Here is a 24,753-nt window from a genome sequence, read left to right as displayed (position 1 = left end):
TTCCCATACTGTCTGATTAAGAACTATTAACTTTTTATTTAAAGAGATCTTTATTATCACATCTGTACTGTACATGGAGTTGACTTTTAAGACCGAAGCTCCAGTTGGTACAAAACAGGTCAGAGCAGCTCACACAATTGAAACATGAAGTTCCAGTGCCAGCTTAAGCCCACAAGTGATAAAATCATCTGGCAAGCTCAAATGATACCACAACTGACAGAAAATTAAAAAATAAAAATTCAATATCTGGGGGAAAAAATTACCATCCATTAAGCCAAGAATCCATCAATACCTGTGGAGGTTCATTTCATTTTCTTGATACAGCTCTGTCATGACTTTTAGCTTTTGCTGAAGCTTTTGAACTTCACTTCCAAAATGTGCCTTTTCAGACTGCAACGTGCTGTGTTCCCTTTGTATATTTCCAATACGTTCTGTCAAGATTACAGTTAATTGCCAAATAATTAATGTTGAAAAGCCACAGAATAAATATCCAACTGGAGTAATTTTAGTTATAGCATTTTACTTTAATCATGAATAAGCTCCAAACAATTACGCATGCTTAATTAATGCATGCTTGATTAAGAATGTAATTACTACCTTCCAAGAACGGGCCAAGACCTACCTAGTGCCACACTCTTTGATGCAACCCCAAGCAACCACCAAATTCTATGTGGTGCACTGGAAATCCAGCAGGAAATTAGCCAGTGCTCCATTGTCTGCCTTCTGCCCACTCCTGGCATGGCCAGAATTATCCAGTTTATATTTGCTGTAGTCTAAGAATTCTCTGCCATCAAGTCCCATCTGACTTAAAGGGACTCCTGGTGCAGTTGTCAAGGCAAGAGACATTCAGAGGTTGTTTGCCACTGCTGTCCTCCATGTCATGACCCTGGTATTCTTTGGAGGTCTCCCATCCAAATACTTGCCAGGACTGACCCTGCTTAGCTTCTGAGATCTGATGAGATCAGGCTAGTCTGGGGCTATCCAGAATCTGCAGGACAAAAAGCTCCATTAAGGCATCAACCAAACCACAGAGATCTAGAGTTCAAAACCTGGCTTCCAAATTTGTGCAAGCCAACTGCTTGCATTTCAGATATGCCTGCATTTAACTTGTCATACTCTTTCCCATCTTTCAAATTAACTGAAAACCCATTAGGATAAACTTTCTGTAAAGCTGAATATACAGGTCTTTTTATACCTTGTCTCAAAACCACTCCAAGAAAGTTTTTTTTAAAAAGGTAAGACATTCAAAATCAACGAGAAATATTCACAATTACTTGCAAGTTCCTCTTTAGCTTTGTTTTCATCAGTTAGCTTTGAATATATCTGATTTCTTTCCGTTTCCAATGATTTTAGGCAAGCATTTAACTATATTAGGGAGAAAAAAGTTATGTACGGTAAGACAATAATTCTAAGAGCAACTACCAGTGTATGTTTGTTCTTACTGAATACATTCTCATTAAGGTCTGGATTCTGTTCTGACAATAACACTTTATCTAATGCCATGAGAAAAGGTATTCTATAATTGAGCAGCAGGACAGCCCTCCCTTTATTATTTTTTTAAACATACACACCCTGTGGAAATTTAGGGTTTTAAAGTGATTTCTAGAAGAAAGTTACTGGCATAAAAACAACACACTGATATATTCTTAAGCTTTTATCCTTTCAATAAACTAAGATGCAAAGACTATAGACACAGAATACTTTCTTTTTCCTTTATTATCTCTAACCATTTCTAATTGTGTAAAAAAAACCCTCAAAACCAAATATTACCTTAGCAGCATAAATCAGCTTCCTCACAGTTCGTTTTTCCTCATCATCTGGTTAAGGGGAAGAAAGGAAAAGAGAACAGTACATCACAATGAAAGGAACATTACTTTGGTACTTAAGAGATTCATTTTGCTCCATTACAAGTTGGTGGTTCTTTGTTTAAGAAATACAGGAAATGGGCAGCAGAAGACAAGAAGAAGATATTTCTAATCTAGAAAACTGTATTAAATTAGAAATAGTCTTATTCATTTTTCTGTTCCAATTACTTGCACTCAGGAGAAGATAAGACTGAACTAAGTACCTGTTATTGAATCAGTTTGTGTTCAAGCAAACTATACAACTGCAGGGAGCAGTCTCATTCAGTTTAATGTTTAACTGTAAAGTTTCCTCATAAGAACATCCATTTCATACCAATCTGAGTAAGGCTAAACTAGATTAAATGAAGAGAACAAATGCCTGCTCATCAGAAATCTGAAAATAAACGGTAATCTTGCTTCCCACTTCCTCTACCCAGAAAAAAACAACACCATTTTACCAAGATGTTCCCCATTTTCTGTTTCCTCCCTCATATCGTTTTCCCAATAGTTGTCTTCACCGTCATCATGTTCCCCTACTGCACTGCTCCAGTCTTTCATCTTCAACAAGCATTCAGTCAGCGACTGCATGTTAGATAGCAAAAACAGGAATTACTGTTTGGCTCCACAAGGCAAGATGTATGTATTAACTTGTAAAACAGTTGAACGTGACTATTTTGTTGAACATTACCAGTTATCTTCCCTGACCCAAATAAACAACCGTGCAAGCAAAAAAACCCAGCATTTTGGGCTCTGAGTCAGTAAAGTTAACAGCAGTTCGATTAATTCCTATGGGAGAAATCTATACTCCTCCAAAGGTCCTGGGGATGAGGGGCAACGAAAACTAGCAGCTGAGTGTGAAGATTTTAGAAGCACAAGTAACAGAACAAAGAGGCTACACCCAACAAGAATGGGAGGCAGAAATGGGAGAGTGGGAATTATTATATACATAATAAAACTGGTTCTTTCTTGAAGGAGTAACTAGGAGTGTGAGTGCTAGAGTCAGTTACATGCAAAATTCACATTACTTGTTTCAGTGGGAACACATGCTGTTCTCCATTTTATTTTTTTTGCACCTTTGTGCACCTCTGTTTAAGCCTGGCTAAAGACTGTGTAACCCCATTAAGCATTTTTATCATATCAAATAAAACTCTGTCAGTCTTTTATAAGCATGCGGAAAAGCAGGATGAGTCACTGCAATAAACTGAGCAGCATCTTAGCCAATGTAATAATTATGTCACACTGCTAAGTGAAAATACTTTACCTTGACTTGACTATCTTTGTTTTTAAGAGACTCCTCCATATCCGCTTTAGATGATTCAAACATTTTTGTTTGTTCATTTAGTTCACTAAATCGTTCACCCCAGCCTTCGGCTTCTTGTAACAGCTAGAAAGTATGCGAAGATCAGTATTTAATTTACAATTTTATCACAAACTTAACATGAAAGGTTTAATTTTAAAATCTTTAGAACTGCCAGACCCTCTCTAGGAATTTAATGGCTAGCAGTTTCAGTGACAGATAAGACATGGGAGTTAGACACAGATTCAAGTGAGCTCATGGGGCTGAGAGTTTCCAAGACCAGGGACCGGAATCAAGTATTACTTCCACATTCTATCTCATTAAACTGAAGGAACCCTGGGTGAGAGAAGGTGGCTTGCATTCAGATGGTTTGTTTAATTGTGAGTATTGTAGCTGCAGAGTATGTAGTCATATGTCTAGCAACATAACTGATTGGTCAAGTCACACCTGATTGATCAACTAGGATCAGGCCACTTTCTGGCAGTTGGGCATGAAACAAGATTCTTCATTCTAGCTTGTAGCCTTCTGGAAACCTATTCTTTTGATTGGGTTAGGTCTTGTGTGGTCAGGCACCTGCTTTGGAGCTCTGAAACTTTACCAGGACTCTGTCTCTCAGTCTCGTCAGGTACCAACTGGAATCAAAGCCTGCATACGTATTTTGGGTTAGCTATTTAGTTTTATTATTAGTTTCTCCTTGCTTTGCACTGCTCTGCAACCTTTTTGTACATGTCTTTTAATAAATCTTATTAATTTTACCTTATGGTGATATTTGGGTTTGGGGGTTTCACGCTAAATCCAATCCTTCGGCCTTCATTAGCTACAACTACCAAAGTGTTTTTTGAACTCAACTCACAAGTGTCTACCATGCATGGCTGATTTCCTGATTAATACCTGGGAGTGGAGTCCTTTAGTCTGCAGTAGGAGGGTTAGCAGAGGGACTAGTGGTGGCTTGCTACCCTGAGTGGTAAGGATTTACCCTCCAGATTTTTTGTGTGTTGCTGATGTTGTTTAACCTCTCGCTACCTTTTTGACACACACAACTAGAGATGTAAAACAAAATCATTATTAAAGAACAGTCTTCACACACACAAAGGGTCAACTGCTGAAGTTAATGGATTTTTCGCTCTGTATGCTTATCTGCATGGGAGATCACCTAGGAGCATTATACAAATTGTTCTGAGCTCCTCTGAGTAAAATATGCATAAGACAAATGTCAAAACACCTAGGAGGTGGACGTTTTGCTGGGCAGAATCCATTGTGAACTGTACGTCTGAATGCTCCCTAGCATTTAAAGACACCGAACCAGAATATCAGAAAGATTTCAGCCTAGCTTTTTTCCTTGTTGTACTCATACTTTAAGTGCAGGGGATTTTTGTATTAGAAAGCAGTCTGCCATTCAACTTTGCCTGCAATTTAAAATCTTCCACCTTTCAAATCTTCTACCACATACCTACTGTGATCATTTCTGCTCTGTTTAAATCTACAAATTGTCACTCTGAGTGCTGTGTTCCTGGACTACAGAAAGCATATTCTTTTAGTCAAAGCTATCAAACTGCAGATGGTCTCTCACATTTTTACATGACAGGTTTTTGGAAGTTCTTTATTGTCTACAGACTGACCATTGCAGAAACAAAGGGGTGCCTCCCCTCCAAAGAACCATTATATCAAATATGCAGAAAAATGGTAATAGAAAAAAAAGGTGTTATCAAAAAGGAGTCAGTACTAGCAAGCTAATATTAATGTTGGAAATGGGCTGAAAATCAGAAGAGAGGAAAAGTACAGCCACAAGATGTAAATTAGACTCATTTGAGGTCACTCATTTTAACAGGAAAAGTACCAACTGTGTGCTCTGAAGACCAAGCACTGACTGTTCTACAAAGCACTCTGCCCGAATGCTTATTTGTTTTATTTTATTAAATGTATATCCCATCTATTCCTAACCAAGGTCAGGCTCTGAGTGGCTTACAAAAGTTAAAACAAATGTTAAATGTTTGCTGGATACAACCCAGTCTGTGACTATTTACCACACAGTTGAAAACGTGAGGGGAACCACTGAAGGACCAATGAAATGTGTTAAAAACTGACACTGTAACTAAGAGATGCTGTGCTGAAACTATCACATGCATAGATTAGACAACAGAAGGCAGACGGAAAGACCTGAAGAAAAACAAACTTATCAAGGATGAACAGTGACTGACTACTCCAGCAGTATGGAATTAACCAAATTAAGGTATAATGTCACAAAATGAACACTACAAAATTACACTGTGAAACAGACAAATTACCTGTTTTTCACTTTCTTGAAGACGGCTGTTTTCCTCTAATGCATCTTGAACTGATGTCTTCAGTCTCTCTCTGTTGATATCATATACTTTTAATGTAGTTTTAGCCTAAATGATAAAGATTTTACAGTTAGTCTACATAAAGACACACAATAGCTTCTCCACTTCTGGATATAACTATTCATTCTAAAAGAGAACTGTGTGGAAATAGACCAATTTAATCAAGTAAAAATGACCTCCTGGTAGCCCACAATGCTCCTGGGATAAAATTGCATACAGTCCTTATAAACCCTACTCTGAGTTTTTGTGTAATTTGTATTTATTTAGACCATTTTATACCATCATCTCCTCAGATTCAAGGCAGCTGTACCTATTAGTATACTGTTGTACAGAGACTGTGTGCTCACGGGGACATGTGGGGTCACATGTCCCCCAGCACATGCCAGCTGGTCATGTGGGGGGCATCACATGTCCCCACACCCCTCCCCTCGTCCCAGCCCCGCCAGGCTCCTCCTTCAGCTGGCGGAGGCTCTGCTGGCTGAAGGAGCAGTCTGGCGGGGCAGGGCTGAGGGGCGACCCCATGGCAGGCCCCCACCGGCTAAGGTAAGTAGGGCATGCGGGCATCCGGAGCAGGTGTTGCCCCGGGCGCCATAGACAAGTGTATGAAAAATACAATTTGGACCCAGGTTCAGATTCCTACTCTGCCACAGAAGTTTGCTGGATAGCCTTAGTCTCATCCTAACCTACTTCACAGGGCTGTTGTGAGAATGAAATGGAAGGAGAGGAGAACAATGTAAACCCACTTTAAGTCCTCACTGGGGAAAAAGGTGGGCTAGAAATGAAGTAAACACAATTTAAAAAACCGAACTGACACGCCAGTTGACTGTAATAGGAAAGTGTTTCAGTAGAGTGGGCCATAAAACAATTTATGTTAGCCAGTTACAAGACATGCCAAGAACAATGAAAAATCTTGACAGCATAGTTCAAGGTGCTTGCTGAAATAGTGGAACAACTCTAAGAAATTTACATATAGATCTAAACTGTGGCTTACTTCAGCTATTTGTTGATAGATAGATTTTGCTTCATTTTCTAAAGACTCAATTCTTGTCTGTATTTCAGCCATCTAGAAAGAAAGATATATATGAGATTATCTCCTAAATTCTGAATAATACTATGTAGTCAAAATAATTGTGGAATAATATTTCAGTGAAATATATTCAAAATATGTTGTCCATCTTGCTTGTCTGAAAAATAGTATCTATGCAATACACTGTCATTTTTGTCATCATTGTTCCTCTGATAGCACACAGGCTGCATGAATGGGGAAGTTCTAGCTCTTGATTCCTCCCTGCTTTTTTATTTTAAATTTTCCTTTACACACTTGTGTTTCTACAGAAAAGCTGGACAATAAGTTCTGGCAACAATTACAGTTTTCAGTGCTAAAGTTTTATCTCAACTACTCAATGGAGCAGCTATCTGGGCCCAAGGGATAAATGAGACTATAGATCAGTTGCTAATATAATTTTTATGTCAGATCTGTGGGATCCTGAAATATGTGGCTGGAACTTGGCCGGCATTCTGCTGAATCTAGGGCTTGGATACTGACATTAAATCTGAAACAAAATATAGTTCTCTGAGGATACTGGAATAAGATAATTTCTCCAATTTATGGAATCAAGCTATAATTGAAGAATTTACTACCATACAATGCCAAGACAAAACAGTTTCTGTGCTACTTCCAAATCCATGGGATCCTGGCTATCAAATAGTTGACTGGGAAGATTGATATCAACATTACCATCTGCCAGGCTACGCACATTTGCTTTACTCTTCATATGGAAATCCCATCACTCTTTACTCCATATGGAAATCCCATCACTCAAATACTTATTTGACCTTACAAATCCAAGCAATTATGCTCACAAGACTAAATTTACGGTTGGCTGTCATATCAAAAGGCAGTATATTAAGTAGACCATTTTCAGATAACTATTGTGGTTTAAGCAACATAGACACGGTGAAGCATGTTCTCTTTGAACGTTCGTGGTATAAAGAGGTAGAGAGAAATGGATCAAGCCTTTTACATGCCAGTGAAATGAGATTCAGTTACTAAAACTTTAAAGGATCCTAGGCCAGCAAATACTCTTTCTGTTAGCTAAATTCCTTGCTCAGGCCAAGAGAGGTCAGGCAGCCTGTGGAGGCATCTTATCTCATATGGTATAGCCTACTCTCTCTGGCTTGCATTCTTCCTTTCTTCCTTGTATTTGTAGTTGTAGATGATACTACTTGACCTGTAGGTCAGAGGAGCAGAAAAAGAGAAATACCTGTATTTTTAAAAATGTAAATATCTGTATTTTTAAAAATGAACGTTTGCCACTTCTCTGGCTCAACAATAATTATCTTTCAGTAGTGTAACTGGCCAGAGAATCCATGTCACTTTATAATATCCAATTATAAATCCAGGTGAATAGATAAACTGTCAAACATCAGCGAACTTTTCTCTTATTTTACTACAAGAACATCAAGGGCACATTTAAAGTAGTGAATATTTCAATACCTGTTTTAAAAGAATGATCAAGCAACCTCTGAAAATTAATGGGTTCTGCCTATTACCTTTGAAAATTAAAAGCATCATTCACTGTGGAAATATTCTATGTAAACTTGCCAAGAGGCAGGCAATTCCAAATAGCACTTAGATATTGAAAGAATCATTTCTCTTAACAATTCCTCTAAACTAGCAACAATGAAAACAGAAAATCTAACTCAGAATGGTCGCATATGATGCTTACAAAGCACTCCTTAGGCACACAATGCTAAATTTAGAACTACCAGTACAGGCTAGAAGGGAATGTACCAATACATTAAAGTGTCAGTAATAGGCACACTAAGGCCTACTAAGTATTGGCTAAACGTTTCTCTATTGTTTGTGAAATCAAAGGATTGCTTTGAAGGTTCGGCCTCGTTTAACATCTCATATTGCCACTTTCTCTTTTCCTTCCTCACTTTTTAATCTTTTAAACCCATTTGTTTATTTATCCTAGCCTTAGCTTGTTTTGGCAGTACTTTTTGTTTTAAAATTTAAAAATAACCCATTAGTTCTTATAAATTAAACAAAACCTTCTTTTTAAAGTATAGGATTAGTTTATATTTAAAAAAGTAATATTAAAGCGGTAGTCCTATGCGTACTTATTTAGAAGCAACTCTGCAGGCCTTACTTTCAGTTAAAACGAGCTACAGCAAACCGACAAAGCGGTAAGCTGAACTTAAGAGTCCCAAAAATAAATTCGAAAAATCTAAAAATATCAAGAGCTGTCAAACTTATTTCATGACAAACTTTCTCTTGTCACCCACAAATGATTAAATATGAAGAGATGGATATACTGAGAGGCAACAAGTAAGCATGAAAAAACAAGTCAAATATCACACTCTTTGGACTGCAAAGTACACTATGTTTTTGATAAAATATTACACGGAGTAACGAACTCTGAATAATGAGATATTATCTACTAAAATTAACAAAGATTAGGGGAGCAGGGAATGATCTAAAAATTTAAAACAGTACCAGGAAAGTTATATGGTCATCTTTATATTTTAGATCACATTTGCTGACATGAAAGACGTACCAAGTCATCTTGTTGTGATCGTTTAGACTTCTCTTCTTCCAGTTCTTTTTCTAAACATTCCAGTTCCTTCTTGAGCACAGAGTTTGAGCTACTCAGTTGTTCACAAACTGTCTAAAGGAAGCAAGTTTTAAAACACTATGAGGGAACATTTGACACTGCAAAGTGTAATCTAGAATATCACAGTAGTCAACGAACACATTAATTCTAGAAGTATGGCACACACACTTAAAGGAAGGCTGCGTTAAGATATATATTTTACAACAAATGGTATATTAGGCATTCAGTTTGCACTTACCTATAAGCGTGGCTTATCGAGTGGTCACCTGCGCAAGCACACTTGGATCAGTGTGAATCCAAAGCTTCATAGAAATTCTGAAGCAGTAGAAATGCCCCCTCCCCCCTCCATCTCATGCTGATGTTCTTGCCCAAACTTGTGACAGAGGCAGAGACAGCCCTCATCCCCCAGTCCTCCCTTCACAACTATGGATAGGACAGGTCCTCAAAGTAAACAATCCAAAGTGTGGAAAAGAGGGAGTGGAATGTAGGTCTGCACAGAAGGCCACTCAATAAACAGCAGTTACAGGTAAGTGCAACTCTATTTTCACTTTTGTAGCTTCTGTACAGTCCCACACGGGAGAATAGCAAGCCCAGTTACTTGAGGAGGTGAGTGTGGGATTTTCAGTGCAACAATGACTGCAACAGGCTTTTCCTACCTCCGCATAACTCCTAGAATCAACATGGGATAGCGTATTGTGTCACAAATGTGGACGAAGTTGACCAGGAGGCAGCCATGCAGACATTATCCAAAGAGACCTTGCCAAGAAATGCAGCTGAAAAGGCCTGTACTCTGCTGGAGTGAGCTTTGTTTGGGAATGGACCAGGCACATCAGCCACTGTGCATGGAAGCGTAACTGTGGCAACAATTCACCAGGGCAGAGCTTGAGGGGATACTACCCATCCTTTATTTGGACAAAAAAAACCCCAACACAAACAAATTTTGGTCCTTTTCAAATGTCCTTTGTATTTTGCAAATCAAAAAGTAGATCTTTCCTGTCATCTAATGTGTACAAAGTCTTTTCTACTTGCGAAGACGGGGGGGGGGGGGGGGCAACACCTGAAGTATTTTATCCTGAGAAAGGTGGAACTGAGAAAGAGGGACATGGGCAGTGAGAGGGACACGGGCAGTGAGAAAGAAAACTTTGTCCTTATGAAATTTTGGAAATGAAGGGTTACATCATAGGGCATGCAGTTCTCCCAATCTGTGTGCCAAAGTGATTGCAACCAAAAGTGCACTCTTGTATGATAAAACAGGCAAATCACATGTAGCTTCTTGCCTCCCTATTGGAAGTGCTGGAAATCGCCCACCTGCAAGATGTCCTCCTGTCTTCAGTGGAGAAGGACCCTTCACGGCGAGCATTCCATTACAAACAGTAACAAAAGCAGTCCAAAGCAAAGATTATTTTATAAAAAGAATTTTGTAAAATTAGTATACAAAAAGTGCTTTTACCCTATACAAGTATTACCTTAATACTGGAGGCACTGGTTGACTCACTTAGAAGGCTGCTGTCTTTCAACGAGTTTTCTAACTCTTCATACTAACAGGGAAAAGAAATAAACACAAAAATGGAATTAAGAAAATCCACGGACATGGAGTTCAAATTGTTCTATGAAGAAGAGGAAGAAGAAGAGTTTGGATTTATATCCCCCCTTTCTCTCCTGCAGGAGACTCAAAGGGGCTTACAATCTCCTTGCCCTTCCCCCCTCATAACAAACACCCTATGAGGTGGGTGGGGCTGAGAGAGCTCCGAGAAGCTGTGACTAGCCCAAGGTCACCCAGCTGGCATGTGTGAGAGTGCACAGGCTAATCTGAATTCCCCAGATAAGCCTCCACAGCTCAGGCGGCAGAGCTGGGAATCAAACCCGGTTCCTCCAGATTAGATACACGAGCTCTTAACCTCCTACGCCACTGCTGCTCTTATGATGTAACTTATGTAATGTAATGTAACTTATGAGCATAAGTTACATTTATTTCTATGAGCACATGTCACATTTATTTCACCCCTTTAACAAAGAGACTATTCAAAAACTCAACTGAACCAAATGATCAATTTATTAGCAGGTTACCAAAGAGAGAATGTTTCTAACTGCACCCGCTGAGGGGCAGGCCTCTTAAGTAGGCTTTGTAACGATGACATGAGGTGTTACACTACTGTAGTGAATAATCTGAACATCCTCTGCAGCATCTGGCAATTACTCAGCCACTTTTCTGTCATATGGTTGTGAGACAAGGACGCTATCAAAAACAGACAGAAGAAAAGATGCCTTGGAGCTGTGGTGTTGGGAGAAGACTTTTACGAATCCAATGGATAGCTAGAGTCACTAACAAAGCTGTCCTGGAGCATATTAACTCAGAGATGTCCCTGGAAGGCAAGATCACTAGACAGAAGCTGACCTACTTCGGACATGTGATGAGGGCAAATTCACTGGAAAAAGATATGCTACTCGGAATGGTCAGTGGTAAATGGAAACTGGATAGGTCAATGACTCGTTGGTTGGAAACCATTAAGAGAAACATGGGCATGAACATCAACCAACTGGAAGAAGTTGTGGCAAACAGGAAAGCATGGAGGGGACTGGTCTACAGAGTATCCAGACACAACTAAACAGATAAAGAAGAATGCCTAACAACTCCATTCCATGTCTACCACTTCTCATTCTGTTCCCTGCTGTTATTTCCTGTGCATATCACTCCCCATTATTGGTATTCTTGATATCATGCATTCACCATTATTGTTTGACCAAAATAATCAAAACAGTATCATTTTAAGAACAAGTTTAGTGTACAGATTGGATAATGGTCACAGAAGGATGTTGTAATTCAGTCTACTGTATACTTCTATTGACTGCTATTCTCCATCAGAGCCCTCTTATTTATTTATTTATTTATTTATTTATTTATTTATTTATTTATTTATTTATTTATTTATTTTTCATTCTTATATACCGCCCTTCCCCCGAAGGGCTCTGGGCGGTGAACAACAAGATAAATAAAACAGACCAGTGTTGGAGCAAATAAATAAAAACAGGTTACAAGAAGATAGGCTCCACTTAATCATGACATTAAAACCCAATTAAAACCTCATTAAACAGCACCTCATTTTATGTTTCATTTCTGAGACTATTCACTCTCAATCCTTAATTCACACAGCTGGGATTTACTGCCAAGCAGTCTATCATCTTTGTCTTAATTTACAATGTCAATGATCCCCCAATGGTGCCCATTAATATATTTCCTGGTGCCCAAGTGCTTCCACTTCTTCCCCAAAGCACAGAGCCAACCCAGCTTCCCTCTACCTCAGTGGAGGAGGTAGTGCTTCAGAAAAGCATTCCCCTTTGTGTCTTCAGAGAGCAACCATTCCAAGACATTTGCCTCCATCACAGTCTGACACAGTTTAAAACCTGGATTACGTGGTTTGTCCCAACCCTCCTTTTTGTCATTGGTTGTGGCTAGGGTTCCCAACAACGTGAAGAAAAATATCCTGTATAGCTATGGACTGAATGAAAACGCAACGCAATTAATAAAAATATCCTGCCCTTTAAATAGAGGGTTGGAATATGGATATGGGCAGACAAAGCTTTCCTTGGCATGGAGGTAAATAACACCACCAGATAACATTCCATTAAGTCTCTATTACTGAGGTGGGAGATTTTTCCTTCAGGCTATTGGCGACCTTAGCTGTTTCCCCAAATGGTGGCCATTTTGAGATGATGTCCAACAGCAGTTCTCAAAATGCCAGAAGTGTCTACATGCTTAACAAGGTTTGGAATTCCCATAAATAAGTGATGTTTGATTCTTCGTTTTCGAGCTACACTGGACAGCTAGACAGAATCTTTACTAAAACCCTTTATGCTGACAAAGCAAAACAATATGCCCATGCAGTGTATGAATGATTAGTTCCATTGCAGAGCTTCTGCCAGCATAACCTTTGCACCAACGGGTCAGCACCAGCCCAAGGGAGAAAAATTGGGTAGAGTCAGGTAAATGTGGGGCTTGGAAAGAATCCCACATTCACTCAGAGGCTAGCCAACCCCTGTGTCAGCATATTACATCAGCCATAAAGATGGTGTTAAGAAAAGACACCCTCCATTGTATACAAAGAAAATGATTATTCAATGAATGGCTGCATTATAGAATACTTGAAACCTTAGAAGGAAGCAATAATAAAAAGTTTTTTTTTTCATTTAAGCATAGAGGAAAACAGTAATCAAGGTTACCTCTTTTTTGCAGAGGCTGAGCTTTTCTAGTACTTTACATTTATCTTCAACAAGTTCAGCAACTTTACTAGCAAGCTGCTTCTCTCTACCTAAAAATACAGAGGAAAATGTGGTAACTGGAGGGGCAGAAAATAGTTTCAACTCAAGTCCTTAGCTAGACACAACCCACTGACAAAGTGGTCAAACTTACCAGCATAAAGTCTACTTCTAACCTGCAGAAGAAGAGAAAATATTGCCATCTGTTTACTGCATTACACACAATTAAAGCGCAGTTTTCAATCTTAAAACAAGACTGACGTACCGAAGGTAGTAAAAGCTAAAGCTGACTCTCAGGTCTGAAGCTAATTAACTTCATAAGAGTGCTGAAAAAGGTCAAGGGGCAATGTACTCCCTCCCTACAATCTCATTCTCTTTCATCACACTCAACATATTCTTATGTATTTTTTTTTACTTCTACCCCGCCCTTTCCCAACTAGGGTCAGGCTGAGGGAGGCTAATTTAAAATAAGTACAATTTAAATAAATATATTATATAGCACATACATCTGGATTCAAAATAATTTCCAGTGTTAACAAAATTCCAAGCAGCGGGCCTACTAATAGCTAATAATAATCCTAGTGAATGTCACATTAATGCCAACAGTGCAAAATATATCCCCCAAGTGCAGTTGGGCACAAATTCACTTAGGATGTATGGGAATGCAATCCCATCACCTACTCCCAACTATTAAATCTACACTGCTGCAAATTACAAATCTCTCTTGAATGAATCTTGTGAACAACTGAGAAATATAAAATTCTCCCAGTCCGTCCTTTTAGTGCTCTAATACAAGAAAATATTCAGTATCAATTGAATATTGGTTATCAAATATGAAAAGAAATGAAACCTCGAAATAAATACAGCCACAACATAGTCTAAGTTTATATCAAAGGCAGAAACAGTTATTTTCTTACATCATCTTATTCTTAAAAACACACATAATCTCAAACAAATAAAGTTGGCTCTATTCTTCAGGATACCAGGAAACAGCAACAGAAAAAAACATCTTTGAGGGGAGCGCCAGAGCTGGGAGAGTGCAGGGATTATTGTCCTGACTGGGTAATCAAAATTTAATTGTTAGAAGACACAGATGAAATAGTTTGAAGAAGAAATTAGATAGGTAACTACGAACAAAAGCTGTACTAACAAGTATAATTCAGTTAATTTTGGAAGTATAGCCTAAACTTCCTTGAGGATTTCAAAAACAACCTATCAATATTTAAATAAACACAGTGAAATTGATTTTGATAATTAGAGCGCTAAAATAATAGAATGGGTACTCTTTAACACACCACAAATCCTTCCTGGGCAAATGTCCCAATACTGTGTCAGAATGTGTCAAAATATAGCAAAGCTGCTAGCGTTTCTTCAGTATTAAGACTTACAAGAATTATATTCGCCAAGAGGATGTACATAGTTGTCTCTCCACAACCCCAAACCTCGGTGAGTACGTTAGAACATATTTCCAAGTAAACATAAAGCACAGAAATCAAGCTGCATAATTATGCTTCAGAAGGGAACTTCAAACTAATGTTGAAACAATTCCTGTATAATTTGGTACAATATTGCATGGATCATACTGCATACTTACAGATTGATAGCTCCTGCACATTAGTAGAAAGACAATAAAAAGGGCAACAACCGCAGAACATATCACCATTTCCCATGGGAATCCATAAAGATTTGGACCAGGTCTCACATTTTCAGGCAATGCTGCAACAACCTTCAAGAAAAAACATAACACAAGTTTTTCCCCAAGAAATGTGAGCTGGTATATTTGATTGTGTTGACTCAGGATTTTTCCAGAATACAATAGTTAAAAGGCTTTGCATGCTAGAAATACTACGGAAAGGCTGAAAGGAGAAAAGGGATTATTGTCTCATGATAAGCAACTGTGTACACAAGGGCTGATTACTTGCATTCTGCAGTTAAGTAATTCAATCAGAGTTGGCATTTATTTGCTTTTTGAGAAAAGATAAATGGTTAACACAAGCCCTATATTTGATTTTCAGATTTTATTTACCTAACTGTTATTGTAGAAAAGAAAACAAGTTTTATGGTCTTGATATGAAACATACTTGCAAACTCTGAAACATGACATATAGTTTGATTTAACACACTTAAATAACACACTTAAATTTAATAATTCCACTATAAGCAATGAGACTTGCTCCAAAGTAAGTGGGTGCAGAAATTTCCAACCCAGAGAAAAATTACTTGAAAGTAAATTTCACATAAACTTAAGGAATCTCCTCCCAATGTAAACATGCATAAATTCATACTGCCTATTGACTTCTATCTTTCACCAGAAATAATGATGCGCAAAAAATGCAACAATATAAAAGAATGTGAAAAGGTATGTAGTTTATGCAGGAATATGTATAGTTATTAACAAATCTATTGCTCACATCCGGAAACAACTGTCTGTTGTGAGTTTCCCCAGTATGTGGCCGTGGTCCAACAGCTTTTGCTCCTAACATGTCACCATCTACAGCTGGCATACTAAGAGGCATGACATGATGAGTTACAGAGATCTTGTCTCTGGGATCTGCGTCTCTTATTTCTCTACTTCCTGGGAGCCTCTTACAACTCAGCTGCCCTTTTTCTACAGTTGTGTAGAACCACTTATTCCAATAATGTAAGGTTTTAAACTAACAGCTCTCCTATCCTTGAACATTTCTGTAGTTGAAATGTTCATGAACATTCCATGACTTCATACCAATCTTAGCAAGCATCAGTAGCTTAAATGCCACATTCACAATACAATACAAATTATGTTGTGCTGGTCTTCCACAAATTGAATGCAGTAAGTAACTACTGGTCCAACTGCTGGGATGTTATTATGCTTCAGTTGTGGCCTAGGCACTGATCGGCATAAAATTGCACTATTCTGCATACTCAGGGAATTTTAAAGTATCATTAATTTCTATCAGAAAAACTTAAAGCATTCCCAAAAAACTTTTTCGGGGGGAATTTCCCCAAATTAATTTTCATTTTTTCTGTTTTCACATCTCACAAGACTAAAAACCACCTCAAACTGTTAAGAAGGTATAGAGCACATAAATCAAATGAAGGGAGGACCTTATGACAATGAAGTTGTAATGTGAAAATGCCAGGGTTGCATAGATTATCCTGTGGTAGCAGTAGTTCTCAGCCTTCCATATCTTGCACCTCATCAATCTCTCTTACAAAGAACCCAGATCCCACCATGAGAACAAAAGACTCCCTTTTTCTAAAAAGGGCACACATACGCATGCACACACACACACACATATACACACACAAACATCATGGTATTACTACTACATGTTATATACACACAAAAACATCATGTTATTACTACATGCCAAAATGTCACAAATAGATAATCTGTGGCAGACAGGCTCATCAGGTGGACATAGGGATAGAGGGAGAGCAAACTGTTCCTCTGAGTACCTTCATACTATGAAAAACTTGTGTCCCACCAGACTACTTTTGCATCTGGTTGAAAACCAATGTTTTAATGTCCACACAACCAATGTTAGGTACTAGGCTTGCCACCTGTCCCTGATTGCAAGACGTGGGTCCTTATTTTGGAAACACTCATGGAAAAGATCCACTGTAATTGCTATACACACACACATATAATGTAATACATCACAAAAATGACATGTTAATATTCTTAAATGCTCTGATAAAAGCTTCATTTTGTCACAGTGTCCAAATGTAGTCCTTATTTTAGAGAGCTTCAGGTGGCAGTCCCAGGCAGTACTCACATACATATTTTAAACACACTTCTACAGCACTGTCCTATGTAAAAACACACCACAATGCTCACCCCACCTGTCCTCATAACTGTCAGGCCTGTTGGGGCTGACTGTTGGGGCTGACTGTTGGGGCTGACGAGCATTTGCAAGGGAACTTTAAGGCTTTCTTCTCTGCAGGTGCCCCGTTATCACTCTCCCAGTGTCTGTGGCCTTGGAGCCAGGAAGAGCAGCAGATTATCAAGTGTGAACTGTTCTCAGCTGTCTTGCACTTTGATAAGGGTAGGGCAGAACATTTTGACTAAGGGGGGCTGGGAGCTTTAGGGGATATAGGCAAAGTGTTGGGGGGGGTGTCCTCAGAATCGTCTTTGCTGATGTTTACCTTTCGCTTCAAAATAAAGACTTTAGAGCAAATCTACAGTTTCTATTATTTGTGGACCTGGGGTCTGACAATAACACACGGATGAGGCAGGTTAAGGTGAGGGAACTATCAGAGAACTTTGGGGAGGAGGATGGTATCAGAGGATGGAACTTAAGCTTTCAACACAATAGGCCAACTCACTTGCCAATATTATCATAAAGTATGTGAAAAAGCAAGATGTGAACTAATGTAGATACTGTTATAGGTACAGGAACCTCGTCAAGACACAAGTAAAAAAATCCTTTACCCAGATTAGTGGTTACAGCTCTAAAATCACCACCATCCCAAGCAAGGTAACACTTGGGAGATTTCACCCCTCGTTTGCAGAAACTGCATTGATGATATTACAGAGCCTCAGGACAGAGGCTATAGGTAGGCTAGAACTGGAGCCGGGGCCTTTGCTCCAGAAACTAGCTTCAACACCCGGAATACGTGAAGCAAGAATAACAACACTGAGGATGTACAGAGCAATCACACTCCCCTCGCGATTGCGTATGCTCAGCCACCTCAAACAGCTGCGGTTGGGAGCTCTTATAGGTCGAAGGCGCATCTCGTGTTAGAAAAGGTGGAAGGAGATGGAAGCAAAGCCGAGGACTTGATAGCAGCAGATCATGATCCCACACCTGCAAGCTCCCTACCCCCTGCCACTCACGCTCCGAGCGCTGTCCAAGGCCAGTCGGCAGTAGCGCTCAGCGCTCTCCCTCCAGGTCGGCCAAAATCCCGCGACATCCTCCGGGTTGCTCCCGGCGACGGCTACGTTTGCAGCAGCCATCTTACTGCGGCTCTGCTCCGCAGGGGCCCCCGGCAACTGGCAGCACCACCCGCACTACCGCTTCCTGTCCTGGGCGAGTGGGACGCACCACGGGCGGCTTCGGAGAGGGGGACAGGAAGAATCCATTGAGACAGCGTGGGGAGGGGTGAAAGGGGGAGGGCCATAGGGACAGAAAGACGAGACCGCGGCCTGATTCTATTTCCGGTACGAGGCTAGACTCTGCGTTCCGTGCCATTGTCGCACAAGGGGGGGTGGGGGGGTGGCGAGAAGGAGCGACACAGAGGGGACGGACCTGGTTGGAGAAGAGCCTGCTTCAGAGCAAGGAAAGACGAAAGGAAGGCTATACGGACTTGCAGTTTTGCAGTCGAACTGCAACTGCATACTAAAGACACAGCTGCTTCTGACAAATTATTAACCAGTGCTTGGCTTCAGTAAGACTTGCGCAACCGCGTGTTCGCTGGAGCCAAGGATAATTACACCACTGCGACAACAGGTTTAGGAAAATAAATGAAACCAGTGTGGCAAGTCCTTATATATATCGGGTCATGTGAGAACAGGTCTTTTTGGTGCCTTCGACATTCATGTGTATACTTTTCACAAAACAATCGCCATAAGAGTGGAAAGAGTCTCAAGGTAAAGGTATAATGTCTTGGCATACCTGGGCCCCAGTATCTCTTGCTTGCCAAGACAAGCGTTGAGGAGCAGTAAACAAGGACCAGGTGCTTTTGCTATTCACGAGGGCAAAAAACCCAAGTGTGGTGTTAAATATGCTGAACTGTTCAGGATGACATTCCTTGTAATCAGCTCTCATTAGGGGTAAAAGTATAGACAGTAGGAGGGGGGAAATGCGATTATGCCTGGAGAGACTCAGTTAAGCAAACAGCTTGGGATATCAGCGAAAACAAGGACGACAAGGTAGAATATAGAAGCTTACTTTGTTAACTGATACTAATGGCTGGCCTTTCTAAATAGAAATGGGATATAGAGAGAAAGAGGTAGAGAATACATTTTAAGGAGCTTGAGAAGCAATTATGCTTCAGCTGGTATAGGATATTTTCAGTTGGAACAGGCTATTTATAACACAACATGGAAGCAGTTGTCCCTTTTCTCAAAACGAAATTCAGTCCACCTGTAACCCATTTCAAGTGCTTCTGTTCACAATCCTAAAGAAAATCTGCAAATTAAATAAACAAACAACATTGCCAAGGTAAAGCAGCACTTCGTGAAGTGTTTCTGTAGCAGTCTCACAATTTTATCGTAACATCAATCTATGCATACAAAAAATTTCCACCCTTGTCAGTTGAATTAGTTTGAAAAGAAATACATACCTCTTCCTCTTCTGTCTCCATCAGTAAACCAAAAATTGTGATCATACAGATATTAGTTTTAGAAAAGCCAAAGAAGCATTAAAACAGCTGTAGTTCATGAAAGTTCCCGATCTTGTGAAGCTTGTTTCCAATGGACAAGAGAGCGTAGTCTGATATTTATGCAAGGGTGGGGGGGCAAAAGGGAGGCTAATGACAGGCAACTTTTCTTACAGTACTCCCACACCCTCTTCCTTGTGACACACATGGTTTAATTACACGCAGCAGGTATACGGAAAGGTATTGGTAAACACAGGATCAGAAACCACTTGCTTGCTTTCTAAACTAAAACGTGTCAGCAGTGCCGTGGCTCAACAGAAAACATGATTGTATCAGATTCACAAGAAATAATGGCTGAAATACAAGTCATGAATGGAATGAGAATGAGTATTTGTAAGCATGCTTGTTAGAAAATAAATTCAATTAAATTTGTTGGATCTTTAGTAAGTACATTTAGGACGGGGCTATGCACAGAATTTTCCTTTGGAAGATTTTTATACACCTTAGTTCTCTTTAGATTTCTGTTTAAAACAACCTAGGGAAAGGTATGTTAAGGGGAAGCTGCTGCAACAAAGAAGATTCTCGCAGAGACATAAGAAAACAGTCATATCTTTGCAAAGGAAAGGCCTAGAGACTTACTTTAAAAATACGAAAACAAGGAATTCAAATAACCTGCTTAAATTATCATTACACCACTTCAGCATTATATCACTATTTTTTTAAAAAATAAAGAGGGTGCTCTGATGCCACCAGTGGCGACAGCACTCTCTTGAAAATCCTAATTATTTAAGCCATGAGTGGAAGAAAATAAACTGACTCCACAACTGTAAAAGTGCACACGGAGGGAAGATATGTGGAACAAATCTGCCCAAATCGATTCCAGTGCCTGTGGATCAGCACCCAAGAAAATCAGGAGTAACTTAAGCATGTGGAAAAGGTCCCTGTGCCAGGTATTGGTGACAATATAGTTTGATTTTATGTAATCCTCTTAATAACATTGAGTGGTAAATAACATTGAGTGGTAATACCATTGAGTGGTTTGGAAGGGAGAAGGAAGGCTAAAGTTCCTATTAATCTATGAAGCTTACTGAGGCGGTCTTGACAAATTGTTATCCCTCAGTTCAATTTGCCAAGGCTGCCTCAGTAAGCTTCATAGATTAATAGGAACTTTAGCCTCCCTTCTCCCTTCCAAACCCAACCTTTGGAACATAGGGGCTCTAAATAAGCTGTCATTAGTTTCGAATTGTCATACAAAATAGCCAATTCCACCTAAAAAGTAAACTAATAAACTGAGAAATTAAAATGCATTTGTTATGGGGTGGGTTCGGGGGGAGAGGCAACACCAGCGCCCGCCCCTGGTTTGGGGGAGGGTCCACGCCTCCTCAAGCCCTGCCCCTGGCCTCGGTGCTTATAAAAGCAGCTCTCCGAGGCCAGGGTGGCAGACTCCCCTCCCCTGCCCTGCCTGCCCCCCCCCCCGCCCCCGGGCTGGGCTCGCAGGCAGTCCCTTCTGCTTTTCCCTCCGGGCAGAGGTGTAGCTAGGGAAAATGGAGCCCAGTGCAAAAGCTGAGCTTTGCGTGCCCCCCCTCATGGGTGGCCACTGTGATGCTGGAATTCCCCCCCAAACAGCATCATTTTCAATTGTGTTTAAACTAGGGAGCCAAGATTCTCCTTTTAAATCCACCTTAAAGGGAGAATCTGGGGCCCCCAGTTAAAACAACATTGAAAGTGATGCTGTTGGGGGGGGATTATCCCCCACCCTGAAACAGCATCACTTTCAATGTTTAAACTGGGGACCTCAGATTCTCCCTTTAAATCCATGCTGAAGGGGGTGGATTTAAAAGGAGAATCTGGGGAAATTTGGGGGGGTGCCTGCTGTCAGGGGTGCAATTGTTAAGCTAGCAGCACCAAACTTTCAGGGTATCTTTAGGAGACTCTCCTGATGATGCCACCCAGGTTTGTTGAAGTTTGGTTCAGGGGGTCCAAAGTTATGGACCCTCAAATGTGTAGCTCCCATCTCCTATTAGCTACCATTGGAAACAATTGGACCCCCTGAACCAAACCTCACCAAACTTGGGTGGTATCATCAGGACAGTCTCCCCAAAAAAATCCCTGAAATGTTGGTGCTGCTAGCCTAAGAACTGTGCCCCCTGCAGGCCAAAAACTGAAAAAAACATTTTAAAATACAAAAAACCACTAACAGGGGGCAGAGCTTCGGACATGTAATGGGGGGGTTTATACCCGGGAACCCCCCCTTACCTATGTCCTTGGGGGGCAGTCAAGACAAGACAACCTTTAATGGCATAGTAAAGGGGGAAGTCTATTTTCGCCTGCCTTAATGGTTGTACAAATATTTGTAGGCCAGGGTTGCCAACTCTGGGTTGGGAAATTCCTAGTATGGAGTTTGGGGTGGAGAGGGAGTTCAGCAGGCATGTGATCACATAGAATCTATCTTCCAAAGCAGTCATTTTGTACAGGAAAACTGATCTTTATAATCTGGAGTTTAGTTGTAATTCTAGGGGATCTCCACACCCACACACTGGGAGGCTGGCATTCTTATGAGGATTCCTCCAGAGTCCCTATTGGAAAAGGGGCATAACTAAACTCAACTTTCAAAATGGTGGAGATAATTTGCTACGATGTGCCATCACAAACCCTTTAACACTTTTTTTCCAGTTTCCCTGCCAAGCCGCGCTGCAGATCTACAGCACAGCTTTTTAAGGAAAGGAAAGGAAGCGATAGGGCTGCAGTGGTGTCTTGATGTGATCAGAAAAAAGATGAAAAGCAGGGGTGGTGGGAGAGAACAGGAGGGCACAGGAACAGGGATGTGGGAACAACATTTCTGCTGGTATCCATACTACTCTCTGTTGTAATGGTAGAAATGTTTTAGTGCCCCCTTGTGGAAGCAGCCAAGAATAGTGGCTATTCACAATGGCTGTTACTGGCAACAACAGGGACTGTATCCGCACTTTGCTGAATGTTGTACTATTGTTGCACTGGAGCAGTCATTTGCAACTGGGTTTTTCTGTCCAAACAATCCAATTAATTTAAGAATATAGTGTACTGCTTGTACATTATGCATCCATGTTTGGATGCAACCACAGTTTTAAAGCTTTTTTTAATATGGAACACCCTGGGAAGACCCACAGCCATGAAGCTCACTAGATCAGTGGTTCTCAACCTTCCTAATGCCGTGACCCTTTAGTACAGTTCCTCATGTTGTGGTGACCTCCAACCCTAACATTTATCCATTTTACAGATGGAGAACACTGTTGCAGAGAGTCAGGCGACCCCTGTGAAAGGGTCATTTGACCCCAAAGGGGTCTCGACCCCCAGGTTGAGAACCACTGCACTAGATGATCTATTTGTCAGTTATCCATCTCATTTACCTAACTTACTTCATACAGCTATAGTGAGCATCAAATGGAGGAAGGGAGAACCTCACCCTGAGCTCTTCTGAGAAAGAGTTGTAATTGTACGTGTATATATATATATACATTTATATAATTATTTATAATTTATAATATAAAATACATTTATATAATTATTTATAATTTTAAGTGCCAGAGAAAAGCAACTTAACAACAGCTGCATTTTACAGGGCAATCGTAAGAGCACTTTCCTGGGGGTAGGTCTGAGTGAACAAAATAAGACTTACTTCTGAACAAACCTGTTTAGGATTGTAACACATGAGAAAGCTCCATGTGAGGTACAAAATTAAAGATACTCACCTGTTTGCTCATAAACATCATATATGAAAATGCAGAGTTTATAAGATCACCGATGTCATTCAAATACAGGATTATCTGGAATAGCCATTCTCTTTCTGCTTCATATAAAAGTGAGAGAAAAGGGAAACTAGGTGTATACAGATGAAACCTTTTTAAAAATATGTAATTTTGGGTCCTAGTTTTTGGATACTACTTACCATATCTAAAAGTAGAGTTCTGAGTCATTGGATTTCTCTGTAATACATCTTTCAAATTCAGCTGATCGCTGTTCTCTGAAGTACATATTTTCTCCTCAATAGTTACTGGAGGAATTCTGTTTGTTTTTGAATACTGAAAACTGTTAGGTTTCTTGGTGGAACTTACTTTAGCACCACTGCCAGATAATTTTCCTGTATTAGTTGTACCTATAAACAACAATAAAATCGTTTCAATTTATATTTATTTGAATCCGTCACAATCTTTTGGCATATAAAGATATAGCAGATTTTTTTCCAGGTTCACATTCACAGCTGATTTTCTTTTAATCTTTTAATCAGTCTTCCCAATCAACTATCTCCCAATTTAAAACCAACCAAATTAGTGCTAGGACTGACAATTTATTGCGCTGGTTATTATTTATTTGGCTGTTAGCATATTACTACTGCTTATATTACTGCCATTGCCACCACCACAGATGTTTATAACAAAATATGAAGACACTTATGGAAAATGGTTCAAGTAAGGGATTATGAGGGACTGCCTTAAAATCCCAGTCTACTATGAAGTTTGCTGGGTGATCTTGACACTCACACATGCTCAGTCAATCTCTCAAGGCAACCATGTATTAATCAACTAAAATACTTTGTTTTGGATCTATCTGAACACTTCCACGGAACAGCCACAGAAGTACTCCAGCTTTATTGGTTAGTTGCTTTACTTTTTCCAGCTGTCTGCTGCTAAATGAGCTTTTATCATGGGGTACTGCCTGTTTGGTTTTCCTAATGATGCAAAAAATCTATTTTGTGCATTTTAAAATTATATTTCCTACAACCTACATATAGCATGGTACAAAGGGATGCTGTATCCCTGAAAGGGGTATTGTCCAGCAGTTTTATAAGCATAGAAAAAGAAACAATTTCTTATCTCATTTTACAGTGAGAAAAATGTTCCTTTTTTCTTTTTGAATTTATTGCTCTTGCTTTCTCACATTTTTTAAACCACAAGAGTGATCCTGTACCTGAGTCTGCATTTTGTGCTTCACATTTGTTTCTGACATCCTGCATCAGACTTTGTAGTTCTGCAGCTAAATCAGTTTTCTTGTTCAAACACCTCTTGCGTTGATTCATAAATTTGTTTTCATATTCCACAGAAGTTAACACTTGCTTC

At 39.8% G+C, this 24,753-nt stretch overlaps 1 protein-coding gene across 4 annotated transcripts in view; it reads right to left on the bottom strand.

Annotated features, from left to right (window-relative positions):
* MIA2 (MIA SH3 domain ER export factor 2) overlaps nt 1-24,753 on the bottom strand; it is a 49,640-nt gene that overhangs the window by 14,734 nt on the left and 10,153 nt on the right. The window contains exons 1-15 of one of the 4 annotated variants that reach the window (XM_048484866.1): nt 24,605-24,677; nt 23,586-23,792; nt 23,389-23,486; nt 14,952-15,083; nt 13,512-13,533; nt 13,322-13,410; nt 10,570-10,641; nt 9,047-9,157; nt 6,475-6,546; nt 5,427-5,531; nt 3,106-3,228; nt 2,303-2,426; nt 1,771-1,817; nt 1,275-1,365; nt 293-431 (exon numbers count right to left, since the gene is read on the bottom strand). In XM_048484866.1, coding sequence (XP_048340823.1) covers nt 293-431; nt 1,275-1,365; nt 1,771-1,817; nt 2,303-2,426; nt 3,106-3,228; nt 5,427-5,531; nt 6,475-6,546; nt 9,047-9,157; nt 10,570-10,641; nt 13,322-13,410; nt 13,512-13,533; nt 14,952-15,083; nt 23,389-23,486; nt 23,586-23,792; nt 24,605-24,650 — 1,478 coding nt within the window. In that variant the 5' untranslated portion in view covers nt 24,651-24,677. Of the gene's footprint in view, nt 1-292; nt 432-1,274; nt 1,366-1,770; nt 1,818-2,302; nt 2,427-3,105; nt 3,229-5,426; nt 5,532-6,474; nt 6,547-9,046; nt 9,158-10,569; nt 10,642-13,321; nt 13,411-13,511; nt 13,534-14,951; nt 15,084-18,176; nt 18,373-19,624; nt 19,756-23,388; nt 23,487-23,585; nt 23,793-24,604; nt 24,678-24,753 lie in introns of those variants that run through there. The other 3 variants (XM_048484865.1, XM_048484869.1, XM_048484867.1) reach the window with 3 other exon arrangements.

This window comes from Sphaerodactylus townsendi, linkage group LG02 (genome assembly GCF_021028975.2).
Source record: "Sphaerodactylus townsendi isolate TG3544 linkage group LG02, MPM_Stown_v2.3, whole genome shotgun sequence".
Classification (NCBI taxonomy): domain Eukaryota; kingdom Metazoa; phylum Chordata; class Lepidosauria; order Squamata; family Sphaerodactylidae; genus Sphaerodactylus; species Sphaerodactylus townsendi.
Note: the sequence above shows the minus strand (reverse complement) of the source record. Positions and strands in the feature narration are given on the sequence as shown.